This window comes from Ceratotherium simum, chromosome 14 (assembly GCF_057802395.1).
Source record: "Ceratotherium simum simum isolate JZ-2026a chromosome 14, ASM5780239v1, whole genome shotgun sequence".
Classification (NCBI taxonomy): domain Eukaryota; kingdom Metazoa; phylum Chordata; class Mammalia; order Perissodactyla; family Rhinocerotidae; genus Ceratotherium; species Ceratotherium simum.
This window is the reverse complement of record NC_141913.1, coordinates 17,589,371-17,613,754: the sequence shown is the minus strand read 5'-3', so window position 1 is coordinate 17,613,754 and position 24,384 is coordinate 17,589,371. Positions and strand designations below refer to the sequence as shown.

The following is a 24,384-nucleotide window of genomic DNA, read 5'->3' as shown; positions in this document are numbered from 1 at the left end:
GCTCAGGGCTAATGTTCCTCACACACACACAAAAAAGTTCCTTATAGCTTTTAGCCAACATTTTTATGCATACAAATTTGTATCCAGGCTTTTAATTTCCTATTTTGGTTTTGCTTTTAATATTTTATTTTATAATCTAAGTTGCAGAACTGCTTCTCAGTCTCAGGTTCCTTTTTAAAAGGATTTAGCTGATTTAAAACAAAACTAGATAATACATGCCTATGGTACCAAAATCAGAAGGTACCATAAGGTATACAGATTGTTCCAGAGAGTCATTGGTGTCTAGTTATCTTTCAAGAGATATTCTCTGTATATAAAGCATATGCATATATATGTTCTTTTTTCTTTCTTCTTCTGTTTTAAAAACACAACTGGTAGCATATACTAGATATTATATATCATTTTTTTCCCTCTTAAAGATATATCTTGGAGACCATGAGTATATAAAGATATGTTTTGGAGACCACTTAATATATAAGGAGCTGCCTCATTCTTTTTGGTGATTGCATTACATTCTTTTTTATGGATGTCTCTAATTTATTTGAACACACTAATTTATTTGAACAGTTCCCTTATGGTAGAAATACGGGTTGTTGGGGGCTGGCCTGGTGGCGCAAGCGATTAAGTGCACGTGCTCCGTTGCGGCGGCCTGGGGTTCGCCAGTTCGGATCCCAGGCGCCCACCGACGCACTGCTTGGCAAGCCATGCTGTGGCGGCGTCCCACATAAAGTGGAGGAAGATGGGCATGGATGTTAGCCCAGGGCCAGTCTTCCTCAGCAAAAAAAAAAAAAAAAAAAAAAAGAGGATTGGCAGATGTTAGCACAGGGCTGATCTCCTCACACACACAGAAAAAATATGGGTTGTTTCTAGTCTTTTGGTATAACAGTTATGTTCCCGTGAATATGACTATAAAATGTAAATAAATAAATACACACACACGATTTTGCATCCATACACACATGCACACAAAAACTTGTATATTTATAGGATAAGTTCCTAGAACTGAAATTGGTGGGTTAAAAGTATATGCATTTTATTTTATTTTATTTATTTATTTATTTTTTTAAAGATTTTATTTATTTTTATTTTTTCCCCCCAAAGCCCCAGCAGATAGTTGTATGTCATAGCTGCACATCCTTCCAGTTGCTGTATGTGGGACTCGGCCTCATGATGGACGGAGAAGTGGTGCCTCGATGCGCACCCGGGATCCGAACCCGGGCCACCAGCATCGCAGCGCGCGCACTTAACCACCAAGCCACAGGGCCGGCCCTATGCATTTTAAAATAGCATAATTATTGCCTAATTGCTCTCCATAAAAATAGTACTTATTTATATATTTATATTTACTCAACAATGTATGAAAGTACCTCTTTCTTCATAATATAGTCAGATTAAAACTTCTGATCGTTGCAAATCTGAAAGATGAAAAATAGGTCTCATGGTTTTAATTTGCCTTTTTATCATAAGTGAAACAAGCCATCTTCTCATGTTTATGACCCTTTTGTAGTTTTTGTGTGAACTGGTCATTCATGTCCTTTGCCCTTTCTTTTACTGCTGGTGGTCTTTTACTTACTTTATATGTTAAGTAATTAGTTCAGTCTGTGATATGTCTTGTAAATAAGTTTTTCCCAGTTTATCTTTTTATTATTTAATTTTGTTTTGTTGTTGGTTTTTTTTTTTGGACACGTTCAAATTTTTTGTTTTTAGGTAGTCTAGTTTATCAGTCTTTTACAGCTCTGTGTTTTCTGGCATCTCCAGAAATGGCATCTCTGTTTTCTCACTCCAAGATTATTTGAAAATTCTCCTTTTTGAAATTCTCTCATATGATGTCTTTTCTTTTTCTTTCTTCTTTTTTAATGTTTAATTTTTTTATTCATCTGGAATTAGTTTTCATGGAAGGAATGAGATAGGGATCCAACTTGTGTTTTTTCCAGATGGCTACTCAGTTGTCAAAACACCATTTATCGAATTATCTTTCTTTTGCCCACTAATACTTAATGTCACCACTATTATCATTTACTAAATTATGCATTTGGGTCTATTTTTTGACTCTGCTCTGGATCTATTGATCTGTTAATCAATTCATTTATGTGCTAGTACTACACACTTTTAATCCCTTCTATTTTGCTCTTTTATAAAGCTAGTCCTCACTCATTACTCTTCCTTTTCAGAATGTTCGTGGCTTTTGAGAAAGCGTCAGTTTCTTAATCCGTAAGATGGGAATGGTACCATCCAGCTAGCAGTATTTGCTAGCATTTATGTAAAGCATTTACTTTATTTGCTATTGATTAAATACTTAAGTTATTATTTGGTATTATTATGGTAATACAAAAAAATAAAAAGCTTTTTAAGGTACGTTTTTATAGACCATCTATTTAACTTCCGTATCTTCGTTCTGGTCACTTTTCTTCAAAGGGCCTAACCATATGCCTATTCAGGGACCTGGACCCAATCAACTCAATATGACAAACAGTTCCATGAACATGCCTTCAAGTAGCCATGGATCCATGGGAGGTTACAACCATTCCGTGCCATCATCACAGAGCATGCCAGTACAGAATCAGATGACGATGAGTCAAGGGCAACCAATGGGAAACTATGGCCCCAGACCAAATATGAATATGCAGCCAAATCAAGGTAAATAAGCTTTATGTCGTTATTGACTAGAATGCTACATTAACCTTTGAAAATGAAACAGTTTTATCAAGTTATTAGCTGATTCATAAAAATACGTTTGAAGTGAGTAACAATATACCTATAAAACAGTAACACTGAGTTTGAAACCACCTTAAAATACTTTTTTATTACATTTAGAAATTAAATTTCTTAATTTAGCTTTTTAAGCTTATTTATTTTTGTGTCTTTTGGAGAGAGTATTTGAAATTCTATATTTTTGGATTTTTCTTTTAAAGCTAATCAATGAATAACCAAACATTTGATTTAGAGCAAGAAAATTGAGAAAATATAATTTTATCTTTGTAAGTACAGCCCCTTCGAAAATATCTACTCTGTGGTTCATTTTACTTATTTAAGGATGTTAATTAATATGAATTTCCCTTGTTTATATGGATGTTTTGTGATGCTGTGTTTCAGCATTAAAAGGTAATTTTAACATGGTTTTCTATTAGAATGTTCAATGGAGATGCCCCTGTATTCTTATATTCTTAGAGTGGTGTGAGGTCTATTAAAGTTTATTACCAATCTCAGAGAATGAAATTATCATGTTTCACTTTAAGTATTCTTGTGAATAATAACTAAAAACCAGTAAGTGGCGCTCTGTTCTGCTAATTGCCTGTTAAAACATTTGGCATATTGCCAGCCTAAAGCTATTTCAATTACTAAATGTGAGGTTAAGTGTATAAGATAGAATTAAATGTATTTGCAATAAAATTTTCTAGATTCTGCTTATGAAAAACAAATCACTGAAGTGCAACCAGAGAAAGGAAGTTCATGTTACTTTTTTGATAATTACTTATGATGAAATAATATATTCTAATTCTTAAATATTAATACAGATATTTTCTGTAATTTTGATGAGATACACTGAAAACAAAGGGAGATAATAGAATAAATTGTCAATGAATGTAGCTTCACAAAACTGACACTTGCTCAATTTTTTTCCCCGAAGTTTAAGTTTAGTGCCCATGATGGAATATTTCTTTTTTTTAATTAGGCCGATTAAAGGTTCAAAACAATAGCAAGATCCAGTCAGTGCTAGATCAGAAAGGAGTTCACATGTTTCTGCATACAGTTTGGTTACCAGAAGAGAGAGCAAGAATTGTTAATGATTCTGACAGCAACTACAGTAATGATGGCACACTTCTTAGAAACTATAGTTAAGAAAAGGTAGGGTGTGCACAAAAATGGATGTTGCGACAGCATGGTTTGATATGACATCCTAAGATTTGAGGAAGAGAAAAATAATGCATGTAGCAATGTCCATGTAGAAAAATAGTTGCTGTTTTTGGAGAAAGGAGTTGAGTCATTTATAGGAATTTTTTGTTCTAAACTTAGGGACTGACTCTTCTTTTTAAAAATGTCATATTTTGTATTAATGTATAGTTTTTCCTTTTACTATAGTTATATTACTTTTTGCTTTGTTCTCATAATTTATGAATTTTTTAATAGAAAATAGACTATACAGAAAATGACTGTAGGTTATGTCTTTAAATTTCTAATTTTAAAGAAATAAAAGTTACTTTTCAAAAGAGAATAGGATGGAAATCAGTGAGGAAATTTTCAATGTTTAAAAAATCTCTTTAGAACAAATAAAAAACTTTTTCAGTCATCAAATTTTGATATTTCAGAATCAAAGAACACCAAAGAAAATTACAATTACCAAAAAAGAGAGAGAGAAAGTTATACAAGGTTCTGGCAATCTCCACTTTCTTAATCATGAATTTCTTATGAAAACATTTTAATTATATGGTACTTGGTGGATGAAAAAATTTAACATGGTAAAACTTTTAATATTCGTTTCACTATAAAACATTTTCTTAGATAGTGTTGCAAAAATAAACTACATATTTTACATTAAAATATTTATGTTTTGATAAATAGGTGGAAGAAATTAGAGGAGACAGCATTTTAAATAGGCCTTCTTAAAAGCTTGGAAAATACCAAAATTCTATAAAAGGAAACATTTTTGACTTTTAAAAATTTCTCTTACATTTATTGAGATATTATTAGCCCTTCTTTGGATTAAAATCAAAATATTGAAATCTTTTGGCTATTCCCATATTTCTACATACATGTCTCTGTATCCAGAGGTATTCAAAAAAATGTTAAAGCTACTTATCTTTTTCTTTTGTGAAGAAGATCGGCCCTGAGCTAACTTCTGATGCCGGTCTCCTCTTTTTGCCGAGAAAGATTGGCCCTGGGCTATCATCTCTGCCCACCTTCCTCTACTTTATATGAGACGCTGCCACAGCATGGCTTGACAAGCAGTGCGTTGGTGGGTATCCGGGATCCGAACCTGCGAACCCTGGGCTGCCAAAGTGGAGCATGCACTCTTAACCGCTATGCCACTGGGCTGGCCCCCTTATCATTTTTTAATAATGGGATTTATTAGTCAAGGAAAAGAAATATTTGTGGGATTTCTTAGACTAAACATCTGTCAAGTGACAAAAAAAAAAGGAAAAAGACTAGTCCAGAGAATTTTGTTTTAAAAAGGAACAATTAAATTGCAATTATTTAATTATTATATTATTAATTGTTAATTACTTAAGTGACATATTTGGGAACTTTAACTGATTATGCAGTAGTAGTTTTTTTTTCTTTTCTTTTTTTTGGTGAAGAAGATCAGCCCTGAGCTAACATCCATGCTAATCCTCCTCTTTTTGCTGAGGAAGACCAGCTCTGAGCTAACATCTATTGCCAATCCTCCTCCTTTTTTTTTTCCCCAAAGCCCCAGTAGATAGTTGTATATCATAGTTGCATGTCCTTCTAGTTGCTGTATGTGGGATGTGGCCTCAGCATGGCCGGAGAAGTGGTGCGTCGGTGCGCGCCTGGGATCCGAACCCGGGCCACCAGTAGTGGAGCGCGCGCACTTAACCGCCAAGCCACGGGGCTGGCCTGCAGTAGTAGTTTTTAAACAAAACATTGCAGGTCAAAGTCTACATGCATTCTGGTAGTTTTGAAGTGGATTTGTTTTTTAACCTCCATCCCTTCCCTTTCTTTTTTCTCTCTCAACTTTGAAAATGAAATTCAGGGGAAGAAAAGTGACTTGTCTGAAAATTTTCTCATTATAATTTAGGAGTTGGATTGAAATTTACCCAATCAGATAATGTGTGAGATATCTATCCTTTTTATACATTTATACCTCCATTTATACATTTATAATTTATCATTTTGATTATTTAAAAAAGTAAAGGGAAATATTCTGTTAATTTATACTATTAGCTGCAATATAGTAAGGCACATTATGTACTAGTATTCCAGTAAAAATATTATTTGAAGAAATGAAATTGTGGACTCTCTTTGGATTTTGTTAATTCTTTAAAAGTTGTTTTGAGCTTTTAAGTTTTTGCTTAAAAATTAAAAAACCCAAATGGATGCAAGGCTAATATAACAAAAACAGACCTACCACAGAAAATTTGTCATTTCAAAAAGCTGCACAAAAAGTTGGCCATTAAATTTGCTATTTATATAGTATTACTGTGTTCATGGTTATTTTTAAAAGTTTCAGGGGCCGGCCCTGTGGCTTAGCGGTTAAGTGTGCGCGCTCCGCTGCTGGCGGCCCGGGTTTGGATCCCGGCGCGCACCAACGCACTGCTTCTCCGGCCATGCTGAGGCCGCGTCCCACATACAGCAACTAGAAGGATGTGCAACTATGACATACAACTATCTACTGGGGCTTTGGCGGGGGGGGATGTTTCAGCAGTTTTTTGTTTTTGAACTTAAAAAATATTAGCTTCCATGACAGTGGCATTGTAATTGGGGCCTACTTTTAGTTGATTTGTACTCTTTTATATGTATCTATGAATTGAGAAGACTGAAATATTTTTTTATTCAGCAACTAGATTTATTATTATAGCAGAATATTTTTCTCTGTGTTCTTTTAAAGGGTCTACTGCTTCCAGGTGAAAGGTTTAGCAAGGTTTTAATGTTGTTTCTTAAACTGCTGGCAAAATGTTGTATAACAGGCAATCCAACATAAACTTTCCTGTGTTATTTTCACTATTATCCAAATAAAGTTCAGTGAGTATCATTTTGAACTTTGGGTTAAAGACCTGTGTTCAAAGTGAACCACCATCTTACATAATTGGATCTGCCTACTCATATGTAGAGCATAAACTCCACTGGAGTTCAAAAAGCTCCAAAAGGGGAGGAAGTTTGTCTGTTTTGTTAACACTGTTTTATTCTGGTGCCCAGAACAGTGCCTGAGGGTAGGCATACAAATGTATTTCTTCAGTGAATAGAAATTGAAACCAAATGTCATACGATAACCTGAAAAGACAGAGTTACTGCCTTAAAGATATTTCTTTGATAAAGCAACAAGTATATTCATTAGAGTATTAAAAGTCAAATTAGAATAACAAGGCTTTCCGAAGATGGCCAAGAGTTACATTTGATAGAATCAGCCTATTTTTTCATTCCCAGGCATTAGTGATTATAGCTTTCCTCATTTAGCATGATTTTACTAAGTACATATTCAAATATAAGGAGTTGCACAAATTGTTATATTTGTGCTAAGGCATGTGTTTCTCAAGTTCAATATATGTAATTCTTTATACCTGGATTCAAGTCTTCGCCCTGTAGCTTACTGTATGTGGGAGCTTTGACTAAATTGCTTAATTTCTTTAAATAAGATTAAGTGAGATGATGCATGTAAAAATCCTAATTCGATAATTGTTGGATAATTTATATAAAATTAGTTGGTCAGAATAAACATCTTTTTTTTTTTTTTAAATAACACAAAAATTTGAGATTGGTTTATCACCTGTTGTCTCATTTCAGGCACAGCATCTAATTTATTGCTGGTTTTAGTTTTGTTTGAGTAGTATTAAGAAAGTCCTGATTCATTTAGGTAATAAGTTACAAATGATAGTGGTTTGATATTAGAGTAGTGGTAAATTTTTCTTTCAGTACCTTTATTTTGTAAATATGAAGGGCCAAGAGCCAGGAGTGTTGTATTTACCCTTATTATTATACAGTGAATTGTTATCTGATAAGAGCTGTACCAAGCAGATGTGCTTGAGATAAGCCTAGCCTTTAATTGTGCATATGATTGTAGTAGTTTATTTCCTTATGCCTCTTTGTTATCAGTATTTATAGATTTATCTCATTCTTTATAATGACTGTATAGATCTACCTTATTTTTTAAATGATAGGATTCATTATATGGATGTAGCATAATTTATTTAACAAAAGCATATCCCCTTCTGATAGATGTTTCTAGTGTTTTACTATTACAAATACTTCTGGAACAAACATCTTTGTACATACATCTTTGAGTACTTGTGCAAAAATTTTGTAGAGTAAATTCTAGAAATAGAATTGCTAGGTATATAAGAATACTTAAAATATTTGAGAGACATTGCTAAGTTGTTTTCCACGAAGGTTGCATAACATCACAACCCTAACGGAATATGAGAGTGCTCATTTCACTACATACCTAATGGCACTCATTCTTCTTAATCTTTGGTAAAGGAAAGATTTAAGAAGGAAGGATTTTAAAGGAAAGATAGGAAAAATATAATCTTGTCTAAATTTATATGTCTTCATTTGTGAGCTTGTGTAACTTTTTGTGTGTTTATTTGCTGTGTTATCCATTTGGGCTGCTATAATATAATACCACAGACTGGCTTGTAAACAACAGAAATGTATTTCTCAAAGTTCTGGAGGCTGGAAGTACGAGATCAGGGTGCCTGCATGGTGGGGTGAGAGTCTTCTTCCCTGTCTCTGACTTCTCATTTCCTTACCTGGTAGAAGGAGCAAGGGAGCTCTGTGGGGTCTCTTTCATAAGAGCACTAATCCCATTCATGGGGGCTCTGCCCTGGTGGCCTAGTTACCTCCCAAAGGCCGCACCTCCACATACCATCCCAGTGGGCATTAGGATTTCAACTTACGAATTTTGGGGAGACACAAAAATTCAGACTAAGGAATTTGCCATTTGCATTTTTTCTATGAACTGCCTATTTGTTTTGTGTTCCATATTCTTTGGTTTGTTTATTATTGGAAGAAGTTCTTTATAGATTAAAGCTATTCACTCTTTATTTAGCAAATGTGAAAACATCTTGTAGGTTTTAGGATATAGGAATTTAACTTTTTAAAATGGTTTGTTCTGGTAGTAGGATTCTGAAATGGTAATGTTACTTTTATGAAAAAGTGTAGTTATTTCTTAGTTATGTCAGGCCTTTGTTCCAACATTTGTTAAATTATTGTCCAGATAGACTTATATAGTAATTGATAAAATACGTTGGAGGACTCAGCATGCTTACTAATATGTTAAAAGTTCTCAGAAGTCCTACAGTAAGGAAACCGATTTGATTTTGGTTAACACAAGTGTATTACTTGGAGCTCTTTCCCTTCCCTTCCTGCTTTTTTTTTTGAGAGGAGGAGCATATTACTCATGAAAAATTTGAGCTAATATTCAGTGAGTGCTCTTTAGGCCTGGTACTGTGATGAAGTGCTTTACATGTCTTGTTTAATTTAATCCTCATGTTATCGTTGAGGTGGTAGGTAGTGTTATTATCCTCATTCTATGCATGAAGAAACATGTTCTGTGGAAATAGCGGCAGGCCTCCCTTTGCACAGTTCAGATATGCATGAATTTCAGTTACCACAATTTAGTTAAATAATACCTGTTCCCCAACAACATGGTTCAACTTTCAATTACCATGATATATTAACTGTACATAGTTGCATCAAGTACAAAAGTAGCTGCTCTCTCTTCAGTACTCAAATCACTACGTAAATAGCAGATACCTGTCATGATCAATGACCATTCATGTCACTTTCAGATTCTGTCAGTGATTGGTCACTGTGCATCTGTCAGTTTATGCATATACAGCAAAGCTTGTAGGTGTGTTGCTTCCTTGGCTCCCAGTGGTAAACCTACAAATATTTTACAAAAATGGTTAGTTCAAAGAGGGGCTTGGCCAAAAAAGATAAAAATACAGCAAAAAAGTGAAAAGTAAGACTTCTGGAAATGAAATCCAAATCCATTGTAAACAGAGTTAAGAAGAAATTACTGACTTCTATGGAATGGGAACGTTGGGAATGTTGACACAGCTGCCATTTGAGAGCCTTCAGATATTCACTGTAGGTACTTAGTGAAGGTGAACTCATTGACATAAATGAGAAAAGTGGTTGTGATGAAAAGAATGATGATTTCCCAGAGAAAGTGAGGCTGGCAAAATACTTCATATTCAAGAAATTCTTGGAGACATTTCACAACATTGAAAGTGCAAAGGATGAAATATTGGAAGCTGATCCATACTTAGAAAGGATTATGACAATTTGCCAAGCTATAGAAAAAATGCTAGCTCTGATTGTCAGTTATACTGTGAGGAGAAGGGAAGCACGCTGTTTAAACTACTGTTTTTTTTTTTTGTTTTTTTTTGTTTTTTAAAGATTTTGTTTATTTTATTTTTTCCCCCCAAAGCCTCAGTGGATAGTTGTATGTCGTAGCTGCACATCCTTCTAGTTGCTGCATGTGGGACTCGGCCTCAGGATGAACGGAGAAGCGGTGCCTTGATGCGCACCTGGGATCCGAACCCGGGCCGCCAGCATCGCAGCGCGCGCACTTAACCACCAAGCCACAGGGCTGGCCCTAAACTACTCTTGATAAGATTTTTACAGAGAAGTAAAATTAATGGTTCTCAGTATTTCTAATGTTTTAAATTACAGTGTGGTAAATAAAGATTAGTTTTTCTTGTGTCTCTATGTATTTGTAAGTGACATTAATAGAGTTTTTAGTGGTTTTTTATTTCTGGTGAGGAAGAGTGTCCCTGAGCTAACACCTGTTGCCAATCTTCCTCTTTTTGCTTGAGGAAGATTGGCCTTGAGCTAACATCTGTGCCAGTGTTCCTCTATTTTGTATGTGGGTTGCCAGTACAGCATGGCTTGATGAGTGGTGTAGGTCTGTGCCCGGAATCTGAACCCATGAAGCCTGGCCACCAAAGTATAGTGCGCCAAACCTTAACCACTATGCCACCGGGCTGCCTCTAAGTTTTTAATGTTTTAACAGAAATTTTTAAAGACCATGGAACAATTGTACTTTTCTCCATTGATTATTAAGATCATTTTGCATGATTTCAGCTTGAGTGATCATTTATACAACCCATACCACCATGCAAAGTGAAGAGTACAAAGTTTTGTAGATTCCCCCTTGGGGCTGGCCCAGTGGCGTAGCAGTTAAGTGCGCACACTCTGCTTCGGCGGCCCGAGGTTCGGCCCGAGGTTCACAGGTTCGGATCCCAGGCACACACTGATGCACTGCTTGTCAAGCCATGCTGTGGTGGCGTCCCATGTAAAGTAGAGAAAGATGGGCACGGATGTTAGCTCAGGGCCGGGCTTCCTCAGCAAAAAGAGGAGGATTGGCATTGGATGTTAGCTCAGGACTGATCTTCCTCACAACAACAACAGAAAAAGAATCCCCTTTGGGAAAGGCTATTAAGTTTCTAACTTTATATAAATATTTTCAGGTGAAAACCGTCCTATTTTAAAGGTTTGTATAAGATACAGCTGTGTCAGATAGTGATAAGTGCTATGAAGAAAAATAAGCGAAGTAAAGGGAAAGACAAAGATGAGGATGTGTGTGCTCTTTTAGGGTGGTGAGCAGAGACCTGGAAAAAGAGCATTGCACAAGCAGAAGGAACAGCAAGCAAGAGCCCTGAGGCTGGAGCATACTTGGTGTGTTTGAGGTATAGCAAGGAGACAAGTCTAGCTGGAGTTGAGTGAGTAAAAGTGGAGAGCAATAAGAGATAAGATCCAAGCTATAGTTGAAAGCCAGGCTATGAAACACCTTGTATTGTAGTCCATAAGGATTTTAGATTTTATTCTGAGAGAGTGGAGATACTGCTGGAAAGTTTTGAGCAAAGGAATAACATGATCTGAATATATGTTTTAAAAAGATGCCTTTGGCTGCTGTATGGAAAATAGACTGTAGTTGGGCAAGTGTGGAAGCAGGGAGATCTATTAAAAGGCTCTTGCTGTAGCATTTGGGTAGGAGATGATGGTGACTTTGAATAGGGTGATACTATGGAAGTAATGAGAAGTAGTCAGTTTTGGGATATTTACCATATATTTTGAAGGAAGAGCTGCCATGATTTGCTAAGATTAGTTAGTGGATTGGATTTGGAGTACAAGAGGACAAAGTTAATCATGACTTCGTTGTCAAATTACTCAAAGTAATTGAGTGAATGGTATTACCATATACTAAGATTAAGAGACTGGAAGAATAACAGATTTAGGCGAATAATAAGAGTTTAGTTTGGCAGAACTTAAGTTTGAGTGACCTGTTAATATCCAAGTGGATATATCAGTGGGAGCTGGATATGTTAGTCTGGAGTTGAGGGGAGAGGTCAGAGTATTAAAAGCCATGGGATTGGAAGGGATCATTTAAGGAATGAAGAAAGGTAAAGAAGAGAAGAGATCTGAAGATTCAGTCCCTGAGCACTGCAGCATTTTGACACTGGGAAGATGATGGATTTCTTTCAGGAAGACTAGGAAGTTGAGCAGGAGCAGACAGTGAGTTGGGAGAGAAGCTAAGAGAGTGTAGTATCTTAGAAGCTAAGTGAAGAAAGTGTTTACAAATGAGGGACTTATTAAACATGTAAAATTCTGCTGACCGTTCAAGTAAGATGAGGATTGAAAACTAACCACTGGATTATATGACCATGGTGGACTTCATTTTTAAAAACTTGTTATTTTGAAATAATTATAGGTTTACAGGGAGTTGGTGAAGGTAATATAGAGAGATCCTATGTTTCTTCCCTCTGACCATCTCTAATCCCTGGCAACTACTATTATTCTTTTCTCCATTTCTATAGTTTTGTCATTTTCAGAATGTTATTTAAATGGAATCATACGGTATGTGATGTTTTGAGATTGGCTTTCTTTCCTGAGCATAGTTGTTTATCCAAGTTGTTACATGTATCAGTGTTTCATTCTTTTTTATTGCTGAGTAGTATTTCATGGTATGGATGTACCACAGTTTTAACCATTCACCTATCGAGGGACATTTCTCTTGTTTCCAGTTTTTGACTTTAACAAATAAAAGGTCTGTGAACAGTTGTGTACATGTTCATGGTTTTATTTGGACATAAGTTTTCATTTCTCTGAGATGAATACCCAAGAGTGCTTTTTAAACATTTTAAATGTTTGGGTTTTTTAAGAAACTGCCAAACTGATTATCAGAGTGGCTGTACCATTTTATAGTCCCACCAGCAGTGTATGAGATCTGCTTTTTCCAAAGCCTTGCCAGCCTTTGGTATTGTCAATATATATATTTTTTAATCTTAGCTGTTCTAAAAATGTGTAGTGATATCTCATTGTAGTCTTAATTTGCATTTCCCTAATGCCTACTGGTAGTGAACATCTTTTCATGTGCTACTTGCCATCTTTATATCCTCTTCAGTGAAATGTCTCTGTGTGTCTTTTGCCCATTTTCTAGTTGGATTGTTTGTTTTTTTACTGTTGAGTTTTGAGAAGTCTTTATATATTCTTCTAGGATTAATTTTTATATTTCCTCCCAATATTTTGTTATGTAAGATTTCAAACAGACAAGTTGAAGGAATGATACCTGTATAGTCACCATCTGTATTCTGCAGTTAATAATTTACTAAATTTGTTAATCATCCACCTACTGACCCATTAATGCATCTTATTTTTCAAAATGCATTTCAGAGTAATTTGTGGATATCAGTACACTTTACCCATAAACATTTAGTTTGCATGTTAAGAGCTCAACATTTTTTAATTTTAACTTTTTTCTTTAGGTAACATTTACATACAATGAAATGCACAAATCTTAAGTGTATTATCTAGTGAGTTGTAACATGTTTGTAACACACACCCCTTAGGATTCATTTCATAACTGATATCCTGGGTGTCCTTATAGGATGCAGTCCTGCTCCAATTTCAACATTTTATATGAACTATATTCTGTTTTTTATGGTAAAAGGAGATGATTGGTTATTCTTTCCCTTATAACCCTATCTAAAGCTGTGGTGTTAGGACTACTTGGATCAGTATCATCTGGGGGTACTTGTTAAAATATTTGTCTGCCCCACCTGCTAAACCAAAGTCTCTAGGGGTTAATTTTAGAAATTACATTTTAATAAATGTTCTAAGTCGTGCTTATTTACAGTCTATTTCCTCGGAATTTTTCTGGGCAGGCTCATCTCTTCTGTGCCAGATGGTTCATAACTTTCAGCTTTCATGCTAAATGACACAAAAGCTATATGTTCTAATATAGCCTGTCTCCATGGCTTTCTACCTGGGGCAAAGGAGGATCTTTACTTTTACATCAGATTGTCACTTGTGCCACATAAATCTGGAGCTTTTGGAGTTCTTTTTAGTCTACAATAAATGGTTAGCAGTGACTTGTTTTTGAATTCATATTATTATATAGTATGGTTGGAACTATTTAAGAGGGGTTGTCTAACCATAAGAAATTTTCTACCCTTTTATTTGGCTGGATTTATTAAGCCACAACACATCCCTTTTCTAATTTTCAATCACCAGACAGCTAAATACATAATCTAATTCCCGGGCTAGTTTGTGGAAATGCCTATGATTTAAAATTATGCCCTTGAGAATTCAGGATTTCTTGACTCAGCACTGTTGACATTTTGAGCTGTGTAATTCTTTGTTGTGGGGGGCCTGTCCTGTGCATTGTGAGATATTTAGCAGTATTTCTGCCCTGTGCCCACTAGGTGGCAGTAGCACCCCCCCATACCAGTTGTGATAACCAAAAATGTGTCCAGACTTTGCTAAATGTCCCCTGGGGGACAAAAGCACCTATGGTTTAGAATCACAGCTTTAAGAAATGGTTAATATAAGGAACTACATATAAAGATGATGTGTATTACTAAACGACAATAACAAAAGTTATTGATACTATTACGTTTTAATACTTAATACTTTCATGAGAATTTCTCAAAGTGTCATATTATGAAAAAGTTTGTATCTCTTAATGAACTGTTGTTCTTTTTACTAGCTAAAATCTATTATGGTTCTATTTTTTCATTGGTTCCTAGGAAACTCAGCTTGTGTTGGTTGCAGTGACTACTCTAAGCTTCTGGGGTTGTCTTAGTTACTTGGCTCCTGTTCTTTTATCCTTGGGATTGTATCTAAATGCCTTATTATGAACTACTTAAAACTCTTGGTGGAGCTGGCCCCGTGGCGCAAGTGGTTAAGTGTGTGCGCTCTGCTGCGGTGGCCTGGGGTTCACCGGTTCGGATCCCGGGCGCGCAGCAACTCACCACTTGTCAAGCCATGCTGTGGCGGCGTCCCATATAAAGTGGAGGAAGATGGGCATGGATATTAGCCCAGGGCCAGTCTTCCTCAGCAAAAAGAGGAGGATTGGCAGATGTTAGCTCAGGGCTGATCTTCCTCACCAAAAATAAAAAAAAACAACTCTTGGTGAGGACAGATGTATGTTTTAGGTAAATAAGGAATCCTGTTCATTTTATTGATTGATTGATTGATTGTGAGGAAGATCAGCCCTGAGCTAACATCCATGCCAATCCTCCTCTTTTTGCTGAGGAAGACCAGCTCTGAGCTAACATCTATTGCCAATCCTCCTCCTTTTTTTCCCCAAAGCCCCAGTAGATAGTTGCATGTCATAGTTGCACATCCTTCTAGTTGCTGTATGTGGGACGCCGCCTCAGCATGGCCGGAGAAGTGGTGCGTCGGTGCACGCCCGGGGTCCTAACCCGGCCGCCAGTAGCGGAGCACACGCACTTAACTGCTAAACCACGGGATCGGCCCCTGAATCCTGTTCATTTTAAATGGCTATTTAATAGATAATAGGTTAGCCAGTTGAGTTTGCTGAAAGACAGGGATTTTTTCTTGCAAATAAACTATTAGTAATACCTTCAAATGAGAGTATAGATGCTTTAGTTTGAGATTGAATAGTTAAGGAATAAGTAGTAAAATGTGAGCAGTAGATGATGAAATATGAATGAGAAAATAGGCTTAGGGAGGGTATTATCTATGCAGTTTCATGGTCTAATTCTTAGATAGATATAGGTGGGGTGAAGAAGTTCTTTAGGATTTTTATATTATAGTGATATGTTATATAGAACTATTTTCCTGGGAGATATTACTTGGTAGAGTATGATTTGACTCTGGAGGAGAAGTACACAGAGTGGTTAAGAGCATGGCTTAGACTTGTCACTTTTTACCACCTATGCAACTTTAGGTAAGATGCTTAATGCTTGTAAGCCTTAAATTTTCCTACCTGTAAAATGAAGTTGATAATAATACTGCCTGTGATTTCATAGGGTTTGGGGAGGATAAAAAATAGACGAAGCTCTTAGCTTAGTGCCTGGCCCATAATAAGTACTAATTAATTGTTAGCTGTCACTTTTGACCTTTATTTAAAATAATTCATAGGTTAATGATATGCTTTGTATACTGATAATGGTATGCTTTATAGAGTTTTAATATGTTAATTTGCATTTGAAGATGTGAATATACATGTATATGTATGTATGTGTATACAGAATTTTTTAAAATTACATAATTCTAAATTCTTCAGAGATCAGTTAAAACTTTGTTATCTTTATAGCTGAGTCTTAAAAAATTCTTCTTTTTGACCAGTGAATTAAGGTACAACTAAGTATTAACCATCTTATTGGAGCAAAGAATTCCAGTAATATAAAAACGTGGTGATGTGGGGATATTTTACATGTGTTTAAGATATAGGACATTGTTTCCATAGAATATCTATTAGGGTATAAAACTCAAAATGGAATGAAATAATGTGGTTATTAACATTTGTTATGTGTCCTTTCAAAACATTTTTATAAAAACATTGTAGATAATTAAGACAGGATCTTTGTGTATGTAGTATCACACTTTGTAGTGCATTTTAATATCAAAACAATTTATGTAAAAGTAACCTTTAAGCATATAGTAATGTATGATGCCATTGTTTGTAGAAAATTGTTACAAGACTCATTTTGTAATCTTATTTCACTCTGTAGTACAAATTTTTAGAACTTATTTTGGGGTAAACTTTTGAGATTTAGCTCTCTCATTTCTGATAGTATCTCAAGGGATAATACTCACACATTTACCAGTGTAGCATATTTCATTATCATAAGGAAAATAATATGCGTCCTAAACAATCAGAATTGAAGTCATAGTTTTTTTTTTTTTTTCCTAATGGATAAGGCTTCAAGGAAAAAGATGAAAAACACCATGTTTTAGCAGTGCTATCCCCTTCCATTCTCTGTGGTTTTAGGCTTGATCCTAAATGATGTTGAGGATGCTCAGAGGGAGGGAAGTGACAGAGAATAAAAGAAGGGTGGTAATTGAGCTCTTTGGGATTGGAACTGCTGACGTCCCAAAAGATAAAGCACAAGTGGCTTTATATATGGTCTTTTCTATCTAGGGTTTAAGCTAGAATTACTTTTCTCCTTTAGAGCAAAGCTTAGAATTCTGTTGTTTTTATATCCTTCTGGATTTTCCTTTGGCTGTTATGTTTTTGCTTTCTTCCTACTTGATTTTTAATTTTGATTCCAATGCATATGATATGCTTTAGTTTCATAGTTACCTTCTGTCAAGACAAGAGGTCTTTAATCAGTGTTGGAGAAGGAAGACAAGGCAAAACCTTTATTTACTGAAAATGACTTACATAGATGCCCGATCATGCTACTTATTAAATTATGAATGCTAGTATTCAATACTTTATTATATGCAAAATATATTTTAAAAATTGTAACCTCAATTAAACTAGTTAGTGTTTTGAAACTTTTTTATTGGACAGTTTGCTTCTGAACTGCTAAATTTGCTATAGCTTGAGCAGAGGCAGTGAAGAATAGTGGGATAAACATGTACTTGGAAATCAATCTTGAGTTTTGTCCAGTTCCCAGTTGATATCTATTAGCTACATAATCTTGATCTTTGGATTCCTTGGCTAAAAACTTGAAAATTAGGATCCTTACCACTGGTAGTTTTTAGTGGTTTACATCAAATAAAGGTGAAAGCTGCCTGGTAGTGTTAAGTGCGCTGAGTGTTAAGGTCTCCTCCCCTCCACTCTCCACCTAGCCACTTTATCTCTACTAAGAGTTTATTTTCTTGTTGAAAGACAAACCCCAGAGTAACCTTTGAAAGGCTTATATTTATGATAATAAAATTAGAAGGAGGAAGGAATTTGAAAAGAAGTGGAAGAACAGAAGATGAATAGGGAAGAAAGAGTTGGCTCTGATAAAGTAATTCTTTAGATAATACATTTCTTCAGATTGGAAAAGAATTGAATTCCTTCTGCTTACGTTGTTCCTGCTATTGTAGGTCAGTGATATATTTAAAGAGGTGAGCTTGTTTTGTTTTGAATTTTTGTTTAATTACACAGTAAGCTTTTGGCTCATCTGGGCAATTTTGCCTGTAAAACTTTTCCAGGCTCTCTAGTCGTTTGCCTTTTGTACTTCATAAATCGTCCCCAAGTCAGGAAAGGGGGAGTATGTAGTTATTTAAGCAATAAACTGGGTGATGACTCATATATACTTTTGAGACTCTAATGGTTATAATGGTGGAATGATGAGCTCCCCATACCATGACTTGACCCAGTGAAGCTCTGAGGAGCTGCTTACATTGTTAGATAGCAACATAGAACTTTATGGCCATTGTTGATTATTTCATGTGATACACTTTTACTGTTGCCATTGTGATACTACAGCAGTGGTAGTTTGACTACCTCGGTATTGCTCACCTTGGAAACTGCGTAATTCTGATTTCTTTATGGCTTATTGCAGTTCTCTGCCTAGGTGCTTTTGGTTATATGTGTGTTAGAACTTAATAAGAAGCACTACAACCCTTTGATTTCAGGACCTTTTTAGTTTATAAATCTTACAGTTGGAAAAGGGAAAGAAGACCCTTTAAAATTTTGTCCTAAAATTAAAGTTTATGAAATTCCACTGATGTAAGTATATTCATAAATGTTTGTGTAGTTTCCCTATCTACCATTACATAATGAGTGGGCATTGAAAAAGGAGAAAAAAATGAATATCCAGTAATTAGATTTCTTTCCCTTAGTTTGACTGCTGATTTGCTGTGTGACTTTGTGAAGTTTACTTTATTTTGGTGTATTTTCTTGTATAGCATAAGAATTCTATCTGTTCTAGAAAGAGTGTATAATAAATGTGGATATTATATAGTACATAATGAAAAATACATTCAAGATGTTCATACATTGTATCTACTTTGTTTTTTCAAAAATGACTAGGTCCAGTGGATTTCAAATCAACTACCATGGATTGGTTGTTTTCCTTTGTTTGTAGATCATTTTAGGCATGTGAACTTTATTTATTTATTATTTTTTTTATTATTTATTTATTTATTTATTTTTTCCCCAAAGCCCCAGTAGATACTTGTTATGTCATAGCTGCACATCCCTCCAGCTGCTGTATGTGGGATGCGACCTCAGCATGGCCGGAGAAGCGGTGCGTCGGTGCGTGCCTGGGATCCGAACCCCGGGCCGGCAGCAGCGGAGCACACGCACTTAACCGCTAAGCCACGGGGCTGGCCCGCATGTGAACTTTAATTCAAAGATTTGTTTTTATTACTGGAAGTCAATTTTCATTACAATAAATTATATATTTTGGGGATTATATGATAAACTTTTGTATTTCTTTTAAGATCTTAAAATTATGTGCAAAAATATTATATGCGTATGTTTTGTCTGTTTTCAGGCCCAATGATGCATCAGCAGCCTCCTTCTCAACAATACAATATGCCACAGGGAGGTGGGCAGCATTACCAAGGCCAGCAACCACCTATGGGAATGATGGGTCAAGTTAATCAAAGCAATCATATGATGGGTCAGAGACAGATTCCTCCTTATAGACCACCTCAACAGGGTAAGATTCCATTTGGAAATTTTTTAGCTTAATATAAATAACAGTAGTTGAAAGGCTTTAAATTTTAATGAATTTTTCATCTAGACAAAGTCAGGGCTTTTTGTTTCTTTATATTTTTTTATTACATTTTATTTTCTTCCTAAAAGCTAGTGGCTCTAGTAGGTAAAAAGGGTCACAGAGTGGATAGGCGCTTCCTTGTGTACAGCTTTCTTTTCCCTCTTCTTTTTTGGGAAGAGTTTACATCATAAAATTTTATGTTAAAAGCTCACTAATTTATAGGAGAAAATGCTGTTTTATTTTTGAGAAGTTACTAAATGTATGGTCAGAAACAAACCCAATTTTATTTCAAACTGCTCTAATATCAAAATAAAAAGGAAATTAATTTTCTACCAATTTGAACCTCTTTTTAAGAAGTTAGTGTTTGTTTTTTTGAGTTGGTATTGTTTTATATTGCATGTATGGTCTCAACATTAATTTTTGTGAAGTGTGGTGTGTGGTGTTTGTGTGTGTATAAGAATAGTTAAAAGTATCTGAAATGCCAAAGCATGGGAGGGGAATCTACATCTGAGAAATAATCTCTCATAACATCAGATTAGAAAGAAAATCTTTGATGACGTAGAGAACAAATTATTTACATCTTAACTGGTTGTGGTTTTTCAGGCCCACCACAGCAGTACTCAGGCCAGGAAGACTATTATGGGGACCAATACAGTCATGGTGGACAAGGTCCTCCAGAAGGCATGAACCAGCAATATTACCCTGATGGTAATCTCTCCTAATGTTACCTTTCCTATTTTCTGTCCCTGCCCAACATAACTATAGATAGCTTATTCAGAACATTTTAATGAGTATGAAGAAACTAAAAAGCTGTTTTCTTCTAAATTTAGACACACTTCAAAGTGTGTATCTAAAGTACCAATGATAGCATTAGTTTATAATCTATTTCAAAGTGTATTTTGTTTAGCTTCTCTATATTGGTACCATCAGGAATCACCTTTGGTCACTGGAATCCTTTCTTATATAAAAGAGGATCCTTTTGTATTTGGAATTGTTTATTTGAACCAAAGCAAATGTTATTGATTTACTTTTTTAAGTAACAGCTTATTGAAATAATTCACATACCATAAAGTTCACCCGTTGGTTTACTTTTATGCATTGTGTAAGTACGTAGAGAATATAGTGCTCAAGTATTTTTCCAAGTTTCATCATTTTAGTTAATGTTGCATACTTCTCAAAGAACTATGGTTTATATACATTGGCATTTGCATTTGAGAAAAATTTTGGAGGCTAAATTATAGCCGTAATATAGCTGTATTTAGAGTTAAGAGAATAGGAAAGGGAGTTGCAAACCAGATTTTAATTTTGGTTGTTTAGGTTAGTGGTTATTATTATTATTTTTTAGTGGAAAGGTGGCTTGTGAAAAAGTGGTCAGTAAAGATGTACTGCACTTAGTAATAATGCAGGCATACAGGCAGACTTTCAACTATACAGGTTTTCTGTATGTTTGGAAATTTTATGATACAATGTTGAAGGAAAAATAATCCAGACATACAAAACTGATAAATTTGAGGTGATTATTCACAAAATAAAATGATTTGTCTTGTTATGAAAAGGATTTGCCAAAATCTTCATTTACATAGTAAGCTCCCTTAGGGTATTTAGGGTAAACTACTTGGCAGAGAAATTTGGGGAAACTAAGAACTTAAAGAGCAAAAGTGTTGGGAACATTGTGTAGACACTAATGTAAGCTAGCAAGAAGATATAATTTGGTGTATTTAAAAATTCATTTTGCCTACCATTTTTCATCAATATATGAAGCGTAAAGCTAGATCGGTATAAGAACATTGATTTTTTACTTGCAGAGCCTGTAGAATTCTACATACAATAAATGTTTATTAGTAACAGTATTGAAGTGTATAGATAATTCTGGTTAGAAAAATGACATATTTTTTTATCTCAGATTTTTTTTATCTCAGATTGTCTTGTCCAGAGTTATTCAGAATGTTTTCTTTTCTTTTTCTTTCTACATGTAGACGTTGTATTGAGATTTTTTTAATCAAAAACTTTAGTAAGTTTATAGAGTATAGATATTTTAAAGAGGTGAAATCTGTGTTGTTAAACTTGATGCATTAGGAAGTTTGTTGAAAATAAATGATTTTTTTGTTTAATTTTTAAAATACATTTTAAGTAATTGAGTTGTATTTGACACTTTTATTTTAGTCTTGAGTATTTCCTGAAATGTGAGATTTGTATTCTTATAAATATGACCTTTCTATTCAAAATAGACAGATACATTATTTTTATAAATACCAGAGCTTTAAGATTTCTGTAAATAATTTCTTCTATTACATCAGGGGATTTTTTAATTTAAATGGTGTCATTTTTGCATAGGTGTGTATTAATGTTTTTGTCTGACGTTTACATAGCGTATTTATTCCATTTATAACAACAATTAATTTTATTAAGCAGCATTGGATTTTTTCTCATTATGTTCAGATACGTATGCCAGTAAATATGTGGATTAGGAGTTGACAAACTTTTCTCTAAAGGGCCAGACAGTAAATATTTTAGTTTTTGCAGGCCATACGGTCTTGGTGTAAACTACTGAACTCTAGTTGTAGCAAGAAAACATCTATAGAAAATATGAGCAGGCATGACTGTGTTCCAATAAAACTTTATTTACAAAAGCGGGTCACTGGCTATATTTAGACTGTAGGCCATAGTTTGCCAACCCTTCATGTAGATATTTATGAGGTGGTTTTGGAACATTGGAATATTAGCACAATTATACTGATTATAACATTTATTCGTAACTATATTCCTCCTTCCTTAATTAGGCAATCTTCTAAAATTAAGTTCAGATTTTAGCTAACTAAAAGGTTATTTCCTGCATTTTTTTTGTGCAACTTAGTTAAAAGGACTAGAGTGTTGATTTTCATCCAAGTCCAGTCATCTTGCAGGTGAAATTTAGTGTGCCTTAAAACTAAAGGTGTACTCTGGCACTTAACACAATATTAATTTTATGAAGGTGTATGTTTCTGGTACTCTAGAAATATTTTCTAAGGGCTTCTAGAATGGCAGCATTAAGCAATATATTTTTGCATCTGAAAATACTTTGAGATACATATACCTTATGAAGTAAATGGAATGTGAAAAATTTGTTTCAGTTTCTTTCAGGGGAAAAAAACTTATGGAGCTCTTTTATATTTTGTATTGTTTTAGCATATGCTGTGGAATTCGAGATCAGCAGAACAGGTGTTTGACAAAATATGATAATTACTTCCTTTGTTCATTCTAATTTAATTCAAGTTATTTACATGTAAAAGGCCTAAATGCTTTCATTCTTTCTTTTTTAAAATAAAATGGAAGATAAAGTTTTTTTTCCCCCTTGATAAGGATTATCAGAGTTAAGACTAAGTGTAATGTTTCTAAAACTACTGTTTTTTGCTTTTAAAAAAATTTGCACGTTATCTCAATATGAAAACAATCACATTGGTAAATATTTGGCTAATGCAATTGAAATTATTTTTTATGTATTTCCATTTCTTTTTCTTTTTTTCAATTTTATTTGAAAGTTTAAATATATTTAGGGTTTTCACTCAGTGGCCATTAACGTTTCTTCCTGTCTCTTGTCGAATTGATGTAGGTCATAATGATTACGGTTATCAGCAACCGTCGTATCCTGAACAAGGCTACGATAGGCCTTATGAGGATTCCTCACAACATTACTACGAAGGAGGTATCTATATACCTTCACACACGTACACATATATATCCCCTTCTACAGGAACGAAAATTCTTGCATAAGACAACTTCTCCCCCATGCAAAGCTCTTGTAGAATACTAGTTGCTGGCTGTCTTGAAAGTTACAGGGAGCCCAGAACAAGCAAAATAATTTCCTTACAAAATATTTAAAATGTATAACCATGACTTGCCATTTCTAACAACAATAAGAAGACTAAAACATTTAAAAATAATTTTTTCCTCAGTGGAAATTTTCTATTTGAACATAAATCCATCAATCCAATTTTTTTTCTTGTGTGTGTTTACATATGTATAATTTTACATATAAGTGTAGTGCCTTTAGGAAACAGCTTGCTGATCTTGTGTAGCTAGTGTGTGCTCTTGTAGCTGTCTTTAATTTTGTCTTTTTTATTTTATTTAGCATAGTCATGATCTTATGACTGTGATGTTCCAGTAAATGTAATGCTCGTATGGCAGAGACGCTGAAATGCTGCAGTTCAACCTTGCAAAATTGGCTTTAACTGCAGTTTGTTTGGCCGAAATCCTTCTGTTTGGTTTGAGTTTTTTCTTTGTTTTGTTAACTTTTAAAAATCAATATGGCATTTTATTTTGTTCTTGTGTTGTTGGCTGTGCATCTTAGAGGAAAAAGATTAGTTAAGCAAACTTCTCAGTTTTTTTTTCTTTCCTCTTCTCCAATTATCCTGTAGGAAATTCACAATATGGCCAACAGCAAGATGCTTACCAAGGACCACCTCCCCAGCAGGGATATGCACCCCAGCAACAGCAGTACCCAGGGCAGCAGGGCTATCCGGGACAGCAGCAGGGTTACGGTAATAGCTTACTGCAGTTTATTTTTGTCACCAAAAAACGAGATGATTAATGTTTTGAAATATGGAAATGGGTATTTAACATTTTTGAAAATTCACAGTTTTAGCTCAGTCCATCATTGTAGTGTTTATTTAAAATGTTGTTCTTAGATAAACTACTAATCCATTTAAAAAGAAACATAAACTAGAGATGGTTCATTGACCAAAGATAAGGTATGTAGTCATTTACAAGACAAGAAAAATTAATTCTTAAACCTATTTGGCATCACTACCAGCCA

The 24,384-nt window shown here is 34.7% G+C and overlaps 1 protein-coding gene across 4 annotated transcripts in view; it reads left to right on the top strand.

The window, feature by feature from the left end:
* Positions 1-24,384, top strand: part of SS18 (SS18 subunit of BAF chromatin remodeling complex) — an 82,202-nt gene that overhangs the window by 36,469 nt on the left and 21,349 nt on the right. For 3 of the 4 annotated variants that reach the window (XM_087439089.1, XM_004420985.3, XM_087439088.1), the window contains exons 5-9: positions 2,416-2,637; positions 19,368-19,535; positions 20,196-20,300; positions 23,182-23,274; positions 23,987-24,109. In XM_087439089.1, the coding sequence (XP_087295215.1) occupies positions 2,416-2,637; positions 19,368-19,535; positions 20,196-20,300; positions 23,182-23,274; positions 23,987-24,109 (711 nt within the window). The remainder of the gene's footprint in view (positions 1-2,415; positions 2,638-19,367; positions 19,536-20,195; positions 20,301-23,181; positions 23,275-23,986; positions 24,110-24,384) is intronic. The other variant, XM_004420987.2, reaches the window with a different exon arrangement.